Source organism: Entamoeba invadens, assembly GCF_000330505.1.
Source record: "Entamoeba invadens IP1 unplaced genomic scaffold scaff_1105074724332, whole genome shotgun sequence".
Taxonomy (NCBI): Eukaryota; Evosea; order Mastigamoebida; family Endamoebidae; genus Entamoeba; species Entamoeba invadens.
This window is the reverse complement of record NW_004191636.1, coordinates 87,274-101,725: the sequence shown is the minus strand read 5'-3', so window position 1 is coordinate 101,725 and position 14,452 is coordinate 87,274. Positions and strand designations below refer to the sequence as shown.

General features: G+C 34.9%; 6 protein-coding genes across 6 annotated transcripts; 3 read left to right on the top strand and 3 right to left on the bottom strand.

Moving 5' to 3' along the window:
* Window positions 1–266: 266 nt before the first annotated feature.
* Window positions 267–1,860, top strand: EIN_198150 (EH domain containing protein, putative; the record flags this gene model as incomplete). Its single annotated transcript, XM_004183160.1, has 2 exons — window positions 267–484; window positions 555–1,860. The coding sequence occupies 2 exons, from the start codon at window positions 267–269 to the stop codon at window positions 1,858–1,860; spliced, it is 1,524 nt and encodes a 507-aa protein (XP_004183208.1).
* Window positions 1,861–1,971: 111 nt separating this feature from the next.
* Window positions 1,972–4,011, bottom strand: EIN_198140 (hypothetical protein; the record flags this gene model as incomplete). The annotated part of the gene is made up of 1 exon (XM_004183159.1): window positions 1,972–4,011. One exon carries the CDS (start codon window positions 4,009–4,011, stop codon window positions 1,972–1,974), a length of 2,040 nt encoding a protein of 679 aa, XP_004183207.1.
* Window positions 4,012–4,161: 150 nt separating this feature from the next.
* EIN_198130 (proteasome subunit alpha type-6-A, putative) lies at window positions 4,162–5,034 on the bottom strand (the record flags this gene model as incomplete). Its single annotated transcript, XM_004183158.1, has 3 exons — window positions 4,162–4,731; window positions 4,828–4,922; window positions 4,968–5,034. The coding sequence occupies 3 exons, from the start codon at window positions 5,032–5,034 to the stop codon at window positions 4,162–4,164; spliced, it is 732 nt and encodes a 243-aa protein (XP_004183206.1).
* A 518-nt stretch (window positions 5,035–5,552) lies between these two features.
* Window positions 5,553–7,537, top strand: EIN_198120 (hypothetical protein; the record flags this gene model as incomplete). The annotated part of the gene is made up of 2 exons (XM_004183157.1): window positions 5,553–5,748; window positions 5,820–7,537. 2 exons carry the CDS (start codon window positions 5,553–5,555, stop codon window positions 7,535–7,537), a joined length of 1,914 nt encoding a protein of 637 aa, XP_004183205.1.
* A 224-nt stretch (window positions 7,538–7,761) lies between these two features.
* On the bottom strand, window positions 7,762–8,631 carry EIN_198110 (hypothetical protein; the record flags this gene model as incomplete). The annotated part of the gene is made up of 1 exon (XM_004183156.1): window positions 7,762–8,631. One exon carries the CDS (start codon window positions 8,629–8,631, stop codon window positions 7,762–7,764), a length of 870 nt encoding a protein of 289 aa, XP_004183204.1.
* A 4,166-nt stretch (window positions 8,632–12,797) lies between these two features.
* On the top strand, window positions 12,798–14,435 carry EIN_198100 (hypothetical protein; the record flags this gene model as incomplete). The annotated part of the gene is made up of 1 exon (XM_004183155.1): window positions 12,798–14,435. The coding sequence occupies one exon, from the start codon at window positions 12,798–12,800 to the stop codon at window positions 14,433–14,435; it is 1,638 nt and encodes a 545-aa protein (XP_004183203.1).
* Between the last annotated feature and the right edge of the window lie 17 nt (window positions 14,436–14,452).

Here is a 14,452-nt window from a genome sequence, read left to right as displayed (position 1 = left end):
TGTTGACATTTATAAACAAATGCAGAGGGATTATAATTATAATTCAATCAAATGTCAATTTAAAAAGGAATTCAATCTTCTGTTGTTGAAGTAAAAACAATAGTTTTTGAATAGTAAAACAACTTCACAAAAACAGAGAGACAATTTTAAGAACTTTATATTTTCGTCAAAAAACGATATACTATTAAAATAGTAAAAAGAATTGATAATGAACTATACGAACTCCACCAAAAAAAATCGAACTACAAAACTCACAAGAAAACACCATGTTCAGCAAGAAAAAGAAAGCAACAACAATCGATACGTCATACGTTTCAGTCATTGATGGTGTCAAGAAGATTTATGATGAAAAGATCAAAAAGTTGGAATCGGATTTTAAGTATGACTACTTGATTTCACCACTCATGAAACCAGCAGACTTTGATGCAAAACCAATGGTCTTATTCCTTGGACAGTACTCCACTGGTAAAACTACTTTCATTGAGTTTGTTCTTTACCAACAACTGTCTACATATCAACTACAACACATCTCTTATTAGATCAATGACAAATAGCTACTTGCTGAACTATGACTATCCGGGCTCTAATATTGGACCTGAACCTACTACAGACGGTTTTATGGCCGTAATGCACGGGACAAATTCTTCCATTATACCTGGTAACACTCTTTGTGTTCAAGCAGACAAGCCATTCACTTCACTCAGCAAATTTGGTAATGACTTCATGGCCAAATTCAACGGGTCGTTCTGTAATCTTCCTCTTTTGGAACATCTGACATTCATTGACTCCCCGGGTGTGCTTTCTGGTGAGAAGCAGAGAATCGGAAGATCTTATGACTTTACAGAAGTTGTTCGATGGTTTGCCGAGAGAGCGGATATGATCATTTTAGTCTTTGATGCCCACAAGTTGGATATTTCTGATGAATTTAAAGCTGTTATTGAAGCTGTTAAGAAACACTCTGAGAAGATGCGACTTGTGCTGAACAAGGCGGATATGATTGAGTCGCAGCAGTTGATGCGAGTGTATGGTGCTTTGATGTGGTCACTTGGGAAAGTGATGCAAACTCCGGAGTGTCTTCGTGTGTATGTGTCTTCATTCTGGGAGCAGCCATTCAAGGACACCATGTTCACCTCACTCTTCGAGAAAGAAAGAGACGACTTGATGAGAGATTTGCACGCACTCCCAAAACAAGCCACCGTCAGAAAAGTTAACGAACTGTGTAAACGTGCAAGACTTGCCAAAGCAAATGCTTATATAGTTTCGTACTTACGTGAACAAATGCCAACTTTTGGGAAAGACAAGAAGAAGGCAGAGTTAGTCAAAAATTTGAATGAAGTATTCAACATAGTCATGAGGAGGTACAATTTGGCTGCTGGTGATTTCCCACCAATTGATGTATACAAGGAGAGACTCGAGAACGCAGACTTCGCCAAATTCCCAAAACTCGATGTTAAATTGATCAATTCAGTCGATGATGCCTTGAGTACTCAGATCCCATTTTTGCTCAAGAAATTCCCAATGGAAGACGAGTTGTCAACTCACACCAATCCATTTGAGTTTGGTACCAACTTTGAGAAGGTTCTTGATACACTGCAGGTCTCCGAAGATGAGTTGGCTTCTTATCAAAAGGAGTTTGCCAAACTTCCCAAGAATGATATTGGGAAAGCACTTGGGAAAGACTGTTTTGCTCCGCTGATGGCGACTGGCGCAGACAAAAAGGAGTTGCAGAAGATATGGACAATTGCAGACTCTGGGAAAGAAGGATGTCTCAACGAACACCAGTACGTCTTGGCCAAGACTCTTGTCAGATGTCTCTTGCAGACAGGAAGCTACCCAGACAACCTCCCTCCAGTAGAATAAATTTTACAGAACTATTTAATTGTTTCTGCCTTGTTTTGGTTTGAAGAAACGTTTTAATAATTTTTTTGAGCAATTGAATTACATTAAATAATAAATTAATTTATCAGTTGTCTACAACGTCTCGCAGACTATTTGAAGGAACATTGAAGCGAGCGCCGGATATTGCTGAGTCACAAAGTTGATTTGTTCATCAATTGTTTTACAGAACAGAAACGGTGTTGTGTTCAACACCATTTTCATTAATCTCTTCTGGACTTTTCCAAGGGATTTGACGTTAAACGTAGTGATCCCATTGCTGTTATTACTTATGTTAATTGTTATTTCATCAAATGACGTTTTAGAGAGTAAGAACTGATTGTTGAGCCACTCAATAAACGTCTTGTCATCAAACTCATCACCAATGACTCCGTTCCATATCGACCACCCATCGAGGAACATTGAATGGATGACATCGCGTTTCAAATTTTTGATACACTCGAGCACGAGAACAAGGCTTTTGGAATCATTCATATCCCCTCCACAAAGCACACAATATTCTTCCAATTGGCGTTTTAAAACACTTGTTGGTAAGACGTTTTCGATGATTTTATCCACCTTACATATCTCTATGTTCCTCTCAAGCATTCGACTTTCAATGTTTTTGAACAGAGTATATCGCGTCTCAGGTATTGTAAATATCACGTTCTTCTCTCTGAACTGCGACAAGACTTCTTCGGCTTTGGGATATACTGCCTCAGTCACCCACTTTTCAATTGCTTTGTCTCGATCACACGTTTCAACAATGATGACACTGTCTCCTAATAACTTGCTCATCCACTCCAACTTCTTCTCGACTATCAGTAACACTTTGAGCATTTCATACCCACCAGTCATCCCAACAATAACATCAGCACCACCCCCATCTGCACTCCCAATACAATCACACACAAACCACAACTTACTTGCTTCGTTGTTGATCTTTTGTAATAACACAATGCTTGAACTCTTCTTTTTAGAACACTCAGATATCACATCGAAGGACGGTGGCCGTGCTTCAACACCACTCTCTTCATTTTTGCGATCATTCATTTGGTTCCGTGTTTCGTCCAACTCGAGTCGAACATTGTCTTGTATGTCGTTGTACATCACTAAATTGGGTATATCCTCCTCAGACTTTTTAATCCTCGTGACACTCACATCGTTTTTCACTACCTTCTCGTTGTACTCAGTAATGTATCTGACAAAGTCTTCTTTGACCATTGCTGCATTTTGAATGAAAAATGTCACAATGTCTTCTATACTCAATTTCACCATGAAGTCGGTGACACCAGCTTGTCTTGTGCACTTATTTAAAAAGTTTTCCAACTCCTCCATCACCAAGTTGTTTGGTAACATTTCTTCATAGTATCCAATAGGGAAGCTTAATATGCGAACTCCTTCTTTAATTAACATTTCTTGAAGTACTTTTTTGTTTTGAAAATACTCAACATAAAATGCGCTCATGAGAATCAAAGTGTTACCAGTGTACTTATTTAAACGCTTTTTCCTTTCAATTGATGGAATTAATACATCCAAAAACCACTCGCAGAAGTCTTCTTTAGAAAAATAGAGTCCATCCTTTGTTTTCATATAAACAGAGTCCTTCAGTCTCTCTGAGATGTGTTGTGTCTGATCTGTTGTACAAAAGAGAAATGGAAGAAACGTACCATCTGCTGAAAAACATGCGCAAGTGTTGCTTTGTTTACTTTCACGACCGACGTAGAGCGCTCTGTTAGCCAAAGCGTCTTGGTTATACACTGAAATATCTTCCTTCATTATTTGATACCCAATCTCTTCGACCGCGAAGATAAACGAATGTTCAACGCCAATCAACTCTCTGTGTAAGTCCATGTGGTATTGTTTTGTCCGTGTGATGTTCTCATCTAAAAGGATTTTTGGTTGAATCGTTCGCTTTGAAATCGTCATCTTAAATATATCGTTCAAAAACGTCCCACCATCAAATTCCTTGTTATTGTCCATACAATACGCTTTTACTGTTTCTTCTGTAAATGCTATGGAACATCTCGCCATCTGATCAAACATCTCTTTACACTTCAAATCATTCACAAATCTGAAAATGCTATCTTGTCGTAAAACGGCCTCGAACGTACGTGGTTTCCGACGTTGTTTCATTCTATCTTTATTAGTTCTTTTTTTAATTTACAATCTAAAGGTATAGAATTTGTTTTCTTCAAGTCACCCAAAATATTCCTCAAAAATTCGACCAAAACCCCCCTTTCACATCAGACGAAAAAGTGAATAAAAAAGACCAAATAAATGAACTCAGTCCTTTGCGGACGCCATCAACAAGTACTTCTCGACATCCTTTGCATTGAGAATATGAAACTCGGTGTGCTCTTTCGAGACAACAGAAATCTCAACATCGCCAACTTTGAACTCGGAAGATGTAACTGTTTGCAAACAGTCGATCGCCATACATATCACATCGTCAGTCTTCATATCCTTTGCTACTTTCCTCTTCTCTAAATTGTTGAACGCTTCTTGTTCTTTCTCACCTGCGGCACACCCACGAAACGCAGCAACACTGCCCGCTGGGTCGCTTCTCCATAACTGAGGCGCATCAGTCTCTTCGTCCCACCCGATGAACATCGAAGACACACCAAACGGTCGCATATAAGCGTGTTGTGTTAACATCTGTGCAAAGTCTGCTGTTTTCTTCGCAACTAAAGACACCGGCATCTCGTAGCCGTAATCCAGCTCAAACTTGCTTGAGTTATATTGCGAGCGCTGTGCTATTAACTTTCCGTCAGCGTATATACCTGCTTGGCAGCATCCAACGTGTTTTGATATGCGATGGAAGTGTGTGACTGTAGTTGGATCGACCAATCTATCCTATACGTTACTATACACATACTAATAGATTTATCATACTTAATACTATAATATATATATTAGATATAGTATATATATTATATTGGATTAACAAACAGGTAACTTTTTTTGTGTTATGATACAAGCAGCGTCACCCCCACAGATCCCCACTGTCGTCAAATTCTCACATTTGACAGACTTTAATGCGTACTCTTTACGGTGAGTGATGTGTGATTACAATCTCAAATATGACAAACCGACTTGATACAATCTCCCCTCCGGTGAGAAAATTGTTAATTGACGATCGTATCCAGTTCCAGCCATTTGTTTTCGAGTTTCCAGTTGTCACTCACTTTTTTCTCTAAAGAGAGGCAAGTAAACAAATTCTATATTTGTAATTTATTTTTATTATTTCATTGATTTTCATTAGCTTATTGAAGTTTTTCTTTTTTGCGTTTTTTTAAATGTCTTAAAATGTTATTAAAATGTTATATTAAATTTATTATCAGATCTAATATATTATTAATATAATATAAATATCACTTTTATATTATATCTTATAATAAAAATAAATATAAATAATAGAATTGGTTTTTGATCATATCAACTGAATTACTCCACTATTAATTATTGAGGGAATAACAAAAATTACTATCAAGTAACCACGTAAAAACTATTAGATGTAATATACAAAAAAACTGCATTTTAGTATAAAAATGTCCTTTTCAGAATAACTCAAAGTCAATGCTTAATACAGTTAGTAAAAACTAAAGTATAATATCAATGAAAAGTTAATTGAGGACGAAAAATTGTTGCTCATAGAAACAACTGAAAATAAATAAATGAGTGTCAAAGGGTCGAGTTTAGACGACCTTTCCAAAAATTTGTCCTCTTTATTTGAACAGTGGACTCCGCCCGAGAAAGAGGAGGTGAAAGGTTTATTTTGGATATGGGGTGATCTCTGGCGTAGAGTATATAGTGCTTTACTTGATTATGATGATCAAAAGTATTTAACACAAGTTGCGTGGAAGGTTGTCGGTTTGTGTTTCTTATATTATTCTAATATTTTCCTATTTAATAATTCTATATAACAGTGTTGTAAGAAGTAGACCGTTCCTTTGTCCCTGCAGTGAAGATCAAATACATCACAATGCTCGACGTGTTTTCATTTTCCAATGCTGCGAACAAACAAGTTGATGTAAGGTACACTGGACCCAATGGTGACAATCGGATGCATGAAACTATTCGAGGGTATGTGGTCAACCAATCTCTTCGGAAAGTGCCGTTTTCATCGATGTATTGTTCGGTGTACACCAAAGATGAGTCGACGCGTCGGAGGTATATTTTGACCCCCCCTTACTATACCTACGACTATGGATCGGTGACTATTGACATGATCACTTATGTGAACAACGTGTTTTCCGTGTGTATGCCATTCCTCGAGGGTTCTGTGGAAGGGTTCATCGCATTCAACATCGGCTTTTTGCTTCCGCGCGACGAGGAGATCAACTACGAGAAGTTGTACGACTTGATCAATCTATTAATTTTCAACTTCCAATTGAAACAATTGAAGTATCGTGGTGTTGGGGATTCCGGTAAGGCCTTATTGTTGTCTGAGTTACAGTCTTTTGTCCAGCGAGTGGAGGAATACATCGTAAACATTGATGTCCAATATCGAAACTTACAGATATTCAAACGAATGGACGAGAAGAAGCTTCTTGATCCCAGAAAAGAGACGTTTGCACATCAAGACGACAAGAAAAGTTCGCTGTTTGGGTCGTTTGATAGTGTTTCGTGTACAACAACACCAACTCGGCCGTCATTAGGAAGTCGTTTGAACCCATCGCTCTATCACAAATCGCCACTGCAGACAGCAATGAAGGTCGAGAAGTGCGATTTAAAGACATCAGTAGAAGTCACTCCGATATTCAGTCCAGAGCAGTCACCCGCACAAGTTTCCAAATTACGCGAAGAGTCGATTGTGAAAGAGCGAGACGAGTTTAGATGCCAATTTTCATTTCTAAAGTTTGGTGATGAGACGTACTCAGACTTACTAGAAAACATCATATACGCATATACAGTGACATATACTATGATCATTATACCTTACGACGGAAGGAATATAGCTGGCATTAAAAGACTCTTAAGTCCCTTTGATAGGATAGTACCCGGGAAGAAATCTATATTTGGACAGACTATAGTCTCTGTCGCTAACCCCCTCATCGACGTCTCGTTTATGACGGAATTTCCACACGAATCAGATGAGTTGTTTTGTGCGCCGTATTGCATTGTTGATATGAACAACGGCAGCGTGAAGTGCTCGTCTCAGTTAAGTCTGACAAAGTATTATGTTGAGCGTGGGAATACACTCTTTTCCAATTTCATCAAGTCTTTAGGCTTCACAACAAAGACTTCGCATCTGAAGAAAATGGTCGAACTCCACGGAAGTAGTTTTGCAAAGCCGTTTTGTGTTGTTATGTTAAACTGTGTTGGTTCTGGGAGTGGTGTTCTATTCGATGTTATCTTAACAAAATTTGTCGAGTATATACGGATGAAGGCGCGGATACTCATCATGTATTTGGAGCGGAAGACATCCGAGGGAGTCTTGCCAGACTTCTGTGAGTTAGTTAAGATCACTGGGTGTTCAACAGTGGAGGACGTCTGGTGCATTGCTTCGCTTCTCAAAGATAGTGAAAATTCCTTTGTGATTAATTTGTTCTTGAAGAGGGCGAGTGATGCCATACGAAAGAAAGATACTTTCAGTGCTAACTTTGGAGGCCCACTCACATATTTCTCATCAAGTTATTCTCGTTCTATTGGGATGTGAAAGTTCTTTTGTATAATCAATAGTGGTTTCATTGTTATTATTTATTAAACATATAGACATTTTTAATAATACAATAATTATTATCATTTGTTTTATTAACAAATCTATTAAGTATTAGTAATTTATTATAGTATATTAATATTTAGTAAATAAATTATAATACAAACTATAATATAAACTAATAAAGATAACAAAATAACATTTACATATGAGAAACTGAGTGATTACGCCCAGTGAAGTACAGTAAGACTCTGGCACGTAGAACCAGTCTGTTTTATTGAAAGAAGATTGTCATTTGGTAATCCATTGACTTGATATGTAGTTTTAAATAATTGGTGTAAGTACACCTTTCGCGAAGACGTCAGCCAAAATGCTGAGTAGCACGTCAGAAGAAATTCCCTTTCGGTATTTGTGTGAAGGGTGAAGGAACGTTCAGTCTTATTCTTTCTGTTAATTACAGTGAATTTGTTTCCACAGGAGTCTGTTGTAAAGAGGAACATGTTTGAAGAAGAGACTTGTGTGTTCTCGGAGTGATTATGGACTGGGGCGATGTCTTCGGAGTAGAACCCGAATTGCCATCCTTCCGACATTTTAATGACAAACATCAACTTGTCGAGACCTTCAATCTTTGAGTTCAATTCTCTAGACTCCCATCCATCGACTGATGAGTTGAATACAACGGACGGGGTGAGACCCGAGAACATAGTTTCTGCTTGTTGGAGGATGAGTGGGACGGTATCGAAGTTAATTTTATGAGCTTTTGGTCGTGGAGAATTTGTCTTTGACGAATGAAAAGGGTTTGGAGACCTTGACATAAACTTGTGAGGAGATACACTTTTGATCTTAGAAATGGCTGGGGAGCTTCTTGCTGAGTTTGCAGAACGAGGACGCAGAGGGTATCCAGTGGACTTTGATATCACTTTGTCATCAAAAGGAGTTGGAGAGAGGATATATGAGCTGTGAGACATCTTCTCGTCTTTGTCCTCGTCCTCTTCGTATTGGAGTATGGTGGAGACTCTGACTGTGTCGTTGAGTTCCTCCAAGCGTCCGCACTGTTTAATAGCTTTGACTGTGTTGCACTCTTTGTTTCCCATGATTGTAATAAGAGTATGGAATTGGGTAGAGTTCTTATAACAGTTTTTGAAAGTCAATTAACTTCATATTTAAATATATTACTTAAATGTGACTTCAAATTACGGGAAGTTTAGTAAAATATGACAGTTTTTTTAAACCCACTTTGTTTACGAATAAAAGCATGGGTTTTTGTGTGATTGAAATCTATTTTTTATTTGGAAAGGGGACTTTTCTGGTTTGTTGACTAAACTGTTGGTAATCTTTTCTTTTTCTTTTTTGTATGAAACATTTCTTCTTACAAAATGATTTTAAATAGCGGGATTTCTTCCTAATCCAACAGATAACAATAAACATTTGAACAAATTTTAACTTCGGTTATTCTGGTGATTGTAAGCGCGTAGTGCCATTGTTTTCCCAAATCATTTTGTAGAATAATAATTTATTATTGTTTGATTGTTGTTTGTAGTTATTTAACTATTATATTTTTTAAGTTGACAAAGTCAAAACAATGAAAAAAAACAACAACAACACAACTTCAAAAAATTTTATTTGGCAAAGATATTCGTTCTTGACAAAAATATAGAAAACTAAATAATTAGGCTTTTTACTGGAACTTTCGCTAATAAATAAGTCATTTAACCAGTCTATTCCAAGAGTGTTTTTTAACTAAAATTATTACATGTTTCGAAGTATTAAAAAATCGTTGTTAAAAACAAAATTAAATTGTTGGTAACAGATTATGAATATTATCTTGTTTTCTGAACAATATCAAAATAAAACTTTTAAAATTTCAGTTTTTAATATTTTTGAAAGGCAAAAAATGATGGGGCAAAACAAGCAAAAGTCGGATTGGGGCTTCTAAAAATACTCCGAAAAGTGAGTAAGATAATTTTGGTTTTGAAAAAAGGACAGTTTTTGCAAACAATATTTTTGTTCCTTTTTGTTTTTAGTTTTTTTGGTTTCGAAAATTTCAGGTCAAGAAAAACAGTTACAAGTGTGTTTTTTGATTGGTTTTGTTAATTTAAAAATATTTTATATAATTTGTTGATAATACCACAGAGTTAATGGAAATAAAAGTTCATGATTTTTTAATTCATAAATAAGTTTGGTTCTATAAAAAAACTATTATTATAGCTATACAAAATCATTTAAGAAATGATTAACATTAAAATTATAATTGTATTAAAAAATATTATGCATAAAAATGTAACCACTCTAATAACTTATTCTATTATTGAATAATTTTTTAAACTAATATTTTTATTAATTATATTTGATCGGTTAAAAATTGTTTCTTTTTTGGTGTTCCTCTTTGTCGTTTTTAACTTTTATTTCCCCAAAGTTATGTAGTTATTAAAATATAATACGATATATACAAAATTAAAGGTATCGAATTTCGATCGTTATGAGAAAATGAACCAAAAAAACAATAATTAGATCAAACATAACAAATTTTGTAACCAAAAAGTTTCGTTTTTTTTTAATAAAAAAACAAAACAATTATTATATTAAAAATAGATTCTTTGTCCCCTTTTTATTAGATTAAATTATTACAAATAATTTCAATAACACTTCTTTATTTTTACTATGAAAATAAGTTTGTTATAGATTATATTAATAATCGAAATGATTATTTTGTATAAATAATTTATGGTTTTTATTAACTATTATTTATACCACTTTATAATAAAAAAGTCTAGTTATAAAATTATAATTTTATTTTTTTTATTAATAATCATTTTTTATATATTTTAAATGTTATATTAAATGTTATTAAAAAATTTTGTTAAATATTATATACATTTATGTTATAATATATCTAATATTTTATTAACTATATTTTGTTAAAATATTATAATATGGTTTCTAAACTAAATTAATATGGTTTTATAATATAACAAAATAATTCATCTTATAGTAAATCTTTAATTAAAAACACAGATTTATAATTACTTATTCAACCAAAAAATATTTATATAAATATAAATTGACCATAATTATAATAAAAAAAAATTACAGTGGTATTCACTTTAAATCCTTTACCCGGCATTTTAAATAATTTTTTATGCATTTTAATAAAACTGTTTTCATAATTTTTATTAATTCGGAAATTATAATAAATTGTATTAACACGTTAAATAAAACAAACGGGAAAAGAGAAAAAAAGATTGGAAACAAAATAATTCGAGTTTTACAAATAAATCAAACGGCACGAAAATAAATCAGTCGGAACATTAATAAATACATTTTGCATTTATAATTAATTCACTTATTTTTAAATTATTTCGTCACCAAATCAATTTTAGTAAATTTTTATTTAAATAATTATAACAAAACAATGAATAATTGTTCGTTTATTGAACTTAAAATATCTTTAACAAAAAGCCAACAATAAGAAATTATAAATCTTCTCTTGCAAAAGCTCGTCGCCATATTTCATTTCTGCACCGCTGCATTGACGCGTTGATTTCAGGTGCTTGAATTTCTTCAAATGATTTTTTTTATTTTTTCAATCATGTCTTGAAGATTTTCCCAATTTCTGATGCTTTCCTCTGTTCTTCGCTTCCAAAAACCAAAAACATTCTCAACAAAATTGAGTTCGGGTGAATATGCTGCATTGAAAACGATACAATGTTGGGTACCGTTAACCATAGCTGAAATATCATTATGAATTGAACAGTTATCACACCAAAATACGACTCTTATCTTTGCTTCATCATAAACCGACATGAGTCTTTTGAAATAACTATTAAATATTTCTTTTTCGTTACTCCCACACACAAGGTTACAGTGACCCATACCACTACTATCAATAGCTGCAGTGGAAGTTAGACTCATTCCCCCTTTCAGTTTAGTTAAAAAACACTTCTTACCCACTGGAGATCATCCATAAACAGAAGTACAGGCAATTGTCCAGGCGGTCTCGTCTATGCACACCCAAGTATAACCCGCGTTAATTTTATCATTTAGTTCTTGAATCGCGGTTATACATCTTGTTTTATTGTCTTCGCCGTTGGCTTCTGCTCCTCTATTTGTTGCTCTTTTGAATGATAGTGTTCCCAAATCTCCAGCATCTCCATTTATGATTTTACCTTTTATCATTCTCAAAAATGAAGCCTCCAAAGGCACTAATTGTTCTGCTTCTTTTACTTTTTCTTTTAACAACTCTGCTGTCTTAAAATTATCTTCGATATTTTTTATTTTTTGAGACAGGTTGTCTAGTATTTCGGTATCCAAAGTTTCAACAACATTGATGTCTTGTATATTACCAACAACAAGCACTTCAACCATTTTGCGTCTCACTTTTGCGATAGAGTCGGTTGGATTATTTTTAAGCGCAGCCCCGACAAGCTTTTGAAAGGGAGTGGTGCGGCTCTTTCTGTGATAATGATTAACAGGGTAAATACTTTCACCTTTAATCAATTTGTTAACAAGATATTTGCAATTGTCTATGGGTATACCAAGATCAAGTGAGAACTGCATCGGGTCAATGGTTGTTGCTGTTCTAAATGCCTTGACCAATTCCTGTTTCGTCTTTAAAGATACGGTTCTGTATGCTTTTTTCTTGTTGTCATCTTTTTCTTCAACTGTTTTCGGGGGTCTTCCTCACCTTTTCTTTGTGTTGTCAGGTGGGAAAAAAGGTTCAACGTGTAGAGCCTCTAAAGGAACACCTTGTTGTGGTTCGGGAGCATTTTCAAGGTAATCTGAGCGACTCCCGGGGTCAGTAGCATCAATGTATTCTAAAGAAGAGCGGTTCGTGTGTTATTTCAAGTTACGATAATCAAAATATGAAACATTATAATTATTTAAATAAAAATTTACTAAAATTGATTTGGTGACGAAATAATTTAAAAATAAGTGAATTAATTATAAATGCAAAATGTATTTATTAATGTTCCGACTGATTTATTTTCGTGCCGTTTGATTTATTTGTAAAACTCGAATTATTTTGTTTCCAATCTTTTTTTCTCTTTTCCCGTTTGTTTTATTTAACGTGTTAATACAATTTATTATAATTTCCGAATTAATAAAAATTATGAAAACAGTTTTATTAAAATGCATAAAAAATTATTAAAAATGCCGGGTAAAGGATTTAAAGTGAATACCACTGTAAACTTAAACTATATTGATTTTTTTCATTGTTCGATTGAGATTGACACAATCTAGATATATCACAAATCAAATTATGGTCTTACTCGAGACTGTCTTTCTTAAGAACGTCATTCTTTATATCAACTCATTTCACACATTGTCAGAATTTCTCCGCATTAACAAAAAGTGCTTTGAAGCTGTCCAAACGATGTTTACGAACTCATTTCCGCTCATTACGGAAGATGCATCCGATGAAATACTCACAAGGGTCAAACTGTACTTTCCTTCAATCCAAACAATCCGCTTACCATGTTTCTCCCTCTTTTTTCTTCCAACTATATTCCCCGCAATACTCAACATCGAAGTACTCTATGACGTCCAAAGTACACTGGACCAATGCACTTCGAAGAAATTTATCTTTCCCCGTGTTATCAATTTTAAAGGAAGTGTCGAGCATATCACTTGTATTATGAAAAAGGTCCAAAAACTCATTCTACCATCCGGCAATATCAACGAGCTAACACATGTACTCAAGAACATCAGACTATTCCCACGACTCTCCCAAATCGTATTTTCCATTGACTATGACAGTGAACTCGACGACTTTCAAAAGTTGGTCATTCAATTCCAAGAACTGAAAGTCGATATCTTAGTCAATCACGTTAACTTCGACGATTTACAAACAGTGAAGTTGGTGCAGTCGAATCTCAACTACAACGTAAAACACTTTTACTACAGTTTCTCACCATTCACTAAAATGCCAGTTATCTTCGTGTTGCTTCCAGGACTCTCCTTCCAATCCTTCGACGAAACAAAAGTTCCATTAAACGAAAACACTACTCTGATGCAGTTGTATTACCCAATGAATTACGAAGGAACCGTGTTGGATTTTAGTCGGTGCACTTCATTAACAAATATCGTGTTTACTGATAACATCAAAAACATTAAGAAACTCTGCATTTCAAAATCACTCAAACGCCTTGAAATTCAAGACTTCGAGACACAACCAGAAATGTCAGATTTATCGACCGCCAAATTGGAGTACTTTGAGGTGGGAACTTTACAGAAATCAGTGGCTTTACCCACTACATTGACCGAATTGCACATCTCTAACTTAAAAACCTTCCTTATATGCCCCGAAAACCTTTTAACCCTTCGCGTATTGAAATGCTCCAGAGAAGTGCGTTACAATAAGAAGCTAGTACATTTGACCATCCCAAAATTGTGTAGCAACAACATCATTCCTTCTTCACTCAAAGAACTCGACACAAGTCAGGCATGTTTCATTGACAAATGCGTGAATATCACAGCACTCACTGTTTCATTGCCAGCTGGTGCACTTCGCGGATATGCAATTGAGTCAATTGGTCTTCGCCCCCAAGTTTTATCAAAACTCCCTTCGAAACTAAAAGAGTTAACAATCACCGACTGCGACAAAATCGACGCGATTGAAACGCCATCGAACATCACCAAAATTTCCGTCTTTATGAACGTCGGTGGATATCACCCACTTGAAATTTTCACTAAACTGAAACTCTCTCAGTTCTTTAAAGAAGTGGAAATCGCACTTCTCTTCCAACAAATACAAAATTGTACGCGAAGTAACCAAAATTCATACGAACAAAATGCTCGTTCAGTCTGTTCCTCCCAAACACAAACAACTGTCTCTTTGATTAACTTAAACACAGCAGATGTTAAAAAAGACTTCTACGAGGTGATGAGGCTCATGTAATTTACTTTCTATTGACA